Source organism: Acanthisitta chloris, unplaced genomic scaffold, assembly GCF_000695815.1.
Source record: "Acanthisitta chloris isolate BGI_N310 unplaced genomic scaffold, ASM69581v1 scaffold14936, whole genome shotgun sequence".
Classification (NCBI taxonomy): domain Eukaryota; kingdom Metazoa; phylum Chordata; class Aves; order Passeriformes; family Acanthisittidae; genus Acanthisitta; species Acanthisitta chloris.
In genome coordinates, this window is record NW_008679871.1 from 6,245 (window position 1) to 11,023 (window position 4,779).

General features: G+C 53.5%; 1 protein-coding gene across 1 annotated transcript in view; it reads left to right on the plus strand.

The window, feature by feature from the left end:
* Positions 1-4,073, plus strand: part of KCNS1 (potassium voltage-gated channel, delayed-rectifier, subfamily S, member 1) — a 6,501-nt gene extending 2,428 nt beyond the window's left edge. The window contains exon 2 of the mRNA XM_009077503.1: positions 3,618-4,073. Coding sequence (XP_009075751.1) covers positions 3,618-4,073 — 456 coding nt within the window. The remainder of the gene's footprint in view (positions 1-3,617) is intronic.
* Positions 4,074-4,779: the final 706 nt, after the last annotated feature.

Genomic DNA, 4,779 nt, shown 5'->3' on the forward strand with positions numbered 1-4,779 from the left:
GCCAAATGAATGGCCAAGGAAGCAATTTTCCTAACAGAGCCTGAAATTCCACCAAAGGGATATTCTCCTCCCACTTAGTGCCTGGCATGGGACAGAGCTGCAGCTCCTGGTGCTGCTCCCTATAAAGTGTAATCACTGGGATGAGTAGATGGGGACACCCTGTTTTCACTGCTGCAGCAGTGGCAAGGCCTGCATGACGTGTCCTGGCATCAGGAGGACTTTGGCTGCTGGGATTGACCATTCCTGTGACTGAGCCATGGAGAAAAGCGACTTCGAGTATAACTGGGGTTGAGGATAGACAGCAGGAAAGGTCTCCTGCCAGCTTCTGCTGTTAAGCAGGATCAGCCCAGCACTAATCCTACAAAGCCCACAGAGCATCAAAATACTCCTGGCATCCTCAAAACCTGCCAAAACTGTGTCCAGGGAGGGCTGTGCAAAATGAAGATGCTTGAAGCCCTACCTGCATCATACTTCCTTCTGAACACTCACCTTGAGAGAGCACTGACAAGTGACAGACGTGTAACACTGCTGGTGAAATTTAAATAAACTTGCACCCCTGGGAAGGGCTCCCTGAGCCCTGTCCCTGTTCCATCTGAGCGTGAACAACACGCTGCAGCAGAGCAGAGACTGATGGATTCATCTCCATATCATTAAGCAGCAGAAGAGATCCGGGGAGCCAGCAGTGTCCTGACTCCGACTTCTGCAGAGTGGCTGATCCACTGAGTGACATGCTGGAAAGTGTCTTTTCCCAGGGACTCCGGAGTCAGCTGTAAATGGGGATGAGCGAAGACACAAATCTGACGCAGCAGCTTGGCGTTGTGATTTACTGGGCACATAAATTACAACGTCTTGTTAATCATAATTTACTTCCTATCGCAAGAGCAGAAAGCAGGAGCAGAGCAGTAAAGGCTGTTAGCAGCCAGGAAGCAGGAACGATGGCTCTGGCAAGCTGAGTGATTGCTCCCCTGCCACAAGAGTGCTAGCAGAGGGAATTCTGCCATTTGTGCATTGTAAACCCTGAACTGTCCTGAGATTGCTTGGGGTCTGATCCAGGCTCTGTTTAATCTGAGGAGAGGCTTCCTACATGTCTCTGCTCTTCCTCCCTGCTGTGCATGACATCCATTACTGCTATTGCGGCTCCACGGGTGTGGGTTTGGAGCCTCTCTCCCACTGGCAGTCAGTAGGTGTTGACTGAAGCTGCAGGGATCCAGCAGAAGTTGCTGTCTGTTCCCTCTGGGGCCTAAATACGCAAACAGGTTGGAAGAGCCAGAGCTGCACATCCCCAGACAGCAGACACATCACCCTGCTGTCACTGCCACAGGCCATCTCTGCTCAGTCTCCGCACTGGTGTCTCTGGCCAGGCTCAAACTGGGCTCTTCCATTCCATTCATCTTCTGCTGCACTGGAGGAGAGATGTGCATTCAGCTGGAATCTGGAGAGACTGCTGCTGGGGGGCTTCTTCTGGAATCTTTTATTACCCAGCATTGCCTCCCCCAGTGCTGGCTACTTGCTAAGCCTGCATCCCACCTGAACTCTGGCTAAAACTGCATCCCACCTAAACCATGGCTAAAACTGCATTCCACCTGAACCATGGCTAAAAATGCATCCCACCCGAACCCTGGCTAAAACTGCATCCCACCCAAACCATGGCTAAAACTGCATCCCACCTGAACCCTGGCTAAGCCTGCATCCCACCTGAACCCCAGCTGTGGCTGCCTTCCACCTCAATCAATGAGTGAACCATAAGTTTTGCAGATAATGGCTGCAAATAGGCAGCACCAGAGCCCGAGGATCAACTGGGAGATTCCTGCAGCCTCCTCTGTGCTGCAAACCCTGACCCTGCTTGTAAATTAAAGCAGCAGGAGCTATCGAGCTGCCTGACTTCCCCCTTCAACACATCCCAGGGCCAGAACCAATACTCTTTAAAAATGCATGAGGTTATTTGGTGCTGCTGCTGCCCAGCTGGGACGTACAGACCTGCTGTTAAGCTCCAGCCAGGAGCAGGTCTTTTGTGGCCAAGTGGTACATCCTTGAAACTCGATGACTCTGAGCTGTTTGTCCTCCTTAAGGAGCTCCCTCAGAGCTTCCATAGGGCATTTGCAATTAAGAAAAGGGAGGAAGAGGTTATTTCCCCTTGGTATTACTGGCATTAACTGAGCAGATTTTGCCAGCAATCTAAGCAAACTCTTCTCACTCCCTGCCATGAATCCACCTCCTTTAAGTCTTGTCTTAACCACAGAAGACTTTTCCCATGTCTTCTGCTCTTTGCTTTGCTCAGGTGTTGTTTTGTTTAGCCATTATGTGGTCTCCAATAAATCATTTTCTTCCTGTTAGGAGACTGGAAAAAATCCCCATGATCAAAGCTCTGCTTTCCCTTCCTCCAAAGAGCAAACTGGCAGGTCAGTGGGCAGAAACATCCAAGAAATTCCCTTGTGACAATTGAAAAGTGATTGGACAAGCCATGCTGGGAGGATGGTGGTGGTAGTCTGTTCTCTGGCAGTTCCCTTTCCAGCATCACTTGCTGCCTTGTCCTCCAATTGTCCACTGCCTTTTCCCCCTGGGCTTCTGGCACAGGTTTATACTTTGATCAAATATTAAGAATATCCAAAGAAAGATTGCAGCACAAAGGTTTTAGTTTGAAAACAGAGAAACAACGGCTTCTTCAAGGAGCATTGCACACCTCTGCCATCAGTCTGTCCCCCCAGATCCTGTGTGCCTGCCTGGGAGGTTGGACATCCCATGGCTCCATTCCCACCAGGGCTCCAAGACCACTCAGGCTGCGGCTAGTCATGCTAGGGGGGCTGCAACCTGTGAGGATACATGTTAAGTCCATATGTGTCAGCCCATGCTGACACTGGATGTATCTCTGGACTGACCTGATGACCAGAAATGTTTGGTTTCATGTCAGCTCTGATGTTCTGTTCAGTTCTGAGGAGCAGCAAAACCTGAAGGGAATGTAATTATTTCAGAAACAATAGTTTCTGCAATAAAACTGCCCTGCATATGTGTAACAAAGGGTTACAGGGCTGTTGAGACTCAATGGTGTTGAGATATAGAAGGCTCCAGGCGTCCAAGATTCTGGCTGTGGGATCTCCTGGGGGACGTGGGGCTGGGACCTGGGTGAGAGCTGAGCTGCACCTGCAGCAGAGGCCATGCCCTCCCTGCCAGCACTGCCAGCAACTTGGGAAGGTACAAATTGCTTCTCTTAGTGCCTGCCTATTAGGTGGTTTCTGGGGACCTGCCAAAATAAAGGCAAAATGTGCTAAGTATTGTTAGCCGAGATGAGGTCAGAATGAGTGCTGGAGGTAGGGGAGCAGCCTCTGCTGGGGATCTCTAGTGGGGAGCACAGGTTCACCTTCCCTCCCAGCACTCGTGGGCTGAGGGAGGGCAGAGGTCGGGCTGTGTGCGCCAAGGCTCCAGGGGTGGGTTATCCATGCACTCTCCGACCTATCCCAGCCTGTGCCTGCAGTGTGACATCCCACAGCAGAGATGGATAGAGGTTCTGAGATCCCCAAAGGAGACGTGCAGGAGGTCTGTGTTTGTACAGTGGGATCCTAGTGTCCTGGCCATGATGGGTGTGCTGACCCCACTGAGCACTGCTCTGCTTTGCCTTCCAGCACAGCTACCGTGAGGTGGGGATCCTGCTGCTCTACCTGGCTGTGGGGGTCTCTGTCTTCTCTGGGGTGGCCTACACTGCTGAGAAGGAGGAAGACGTTGGCTTCGACACCATCCCAGCATGCTGGTGGTGGGGCACAGTCAGCATGACCACTGTGGGCTACGGCGACGTGGTGCCTGTCACCGTGGCAGGGAAGTTGGCTGCCTCGGGCTGCATCCTGGGGGGGATCCTGGTTGTGGCACTGCCCATCACCATCATCTTCAACAAGTTCTCCCACTTCTACCGCAAGCAGAAGGCGCTGGAGGCAGCCGTGAGGAACAGCGGGAAGAAAGACCCCGAGGAGGTGGAGAGCATCTCCAGCCGCGACCGAGACTCGGAGGCTCTGAGCGAGACCTCCCTGGACAGGGGCAGCCCCGACCGCCGTGGTCTGACCCCCGGCGCCCACCCCAGTCCCTGACCCACCCCCCACGGCACTGGGGTGGGCACAGGACCTGTTTGCTCACCGTGAGCACAGCGTGGCTGTTGCACCAGGACACGGCGGAGCAGCCAGGCTCTCCCTGTCTTGCACCACGGCTGGCATCACCTCTGCCCTGCGAAGGACAGGAGGGGTTGGAGGAGATGCCCAGTGGGTGCCAGCTGCTTCCAGCTCCTGGGATGCAGAGGTTGGGTCTGCCTGGATGTGTCTTAACCTTCACCCTGGTCCCCTATGGCTGCAAACGGAGGCTGTGGTGCTGGACATACTCCTGCCAAAAAAGGAGGGAGGAAAAAGAAATACAGGTGATTCCTGATCAGGCAGTGCCCCAGCTGGGTGGAGGGGGGTTTTCCTCTGCCATGAGGTTGTGTGTTGTTCAGGATGAGGTTAAATAGCTCGAGGGTGAGGCAGCCCCTGACTAGGCTGGCTGCCCTTGCAGGTCCTGTGCCAGAATGGCATCAGCTCCAGCCCCAGTCTTGTCCTAACCCCAGCTGGAAACAGCCTTGAAAGGCTCAACTGCCCCCACCCATAAAGGAAAGGGGACTGGAAATGAGTCTATATGGGAGGAGTGGTGGTGTCCAGCTCAGAGTGAGACCCACTGTCCCCAGCCCCTGCAGTGAGATGGAATGGACCTCACCTTCCTTTCATTGCAACTGGGATTCATCTGCTCTCCTGCACTGCCACTGCTGGG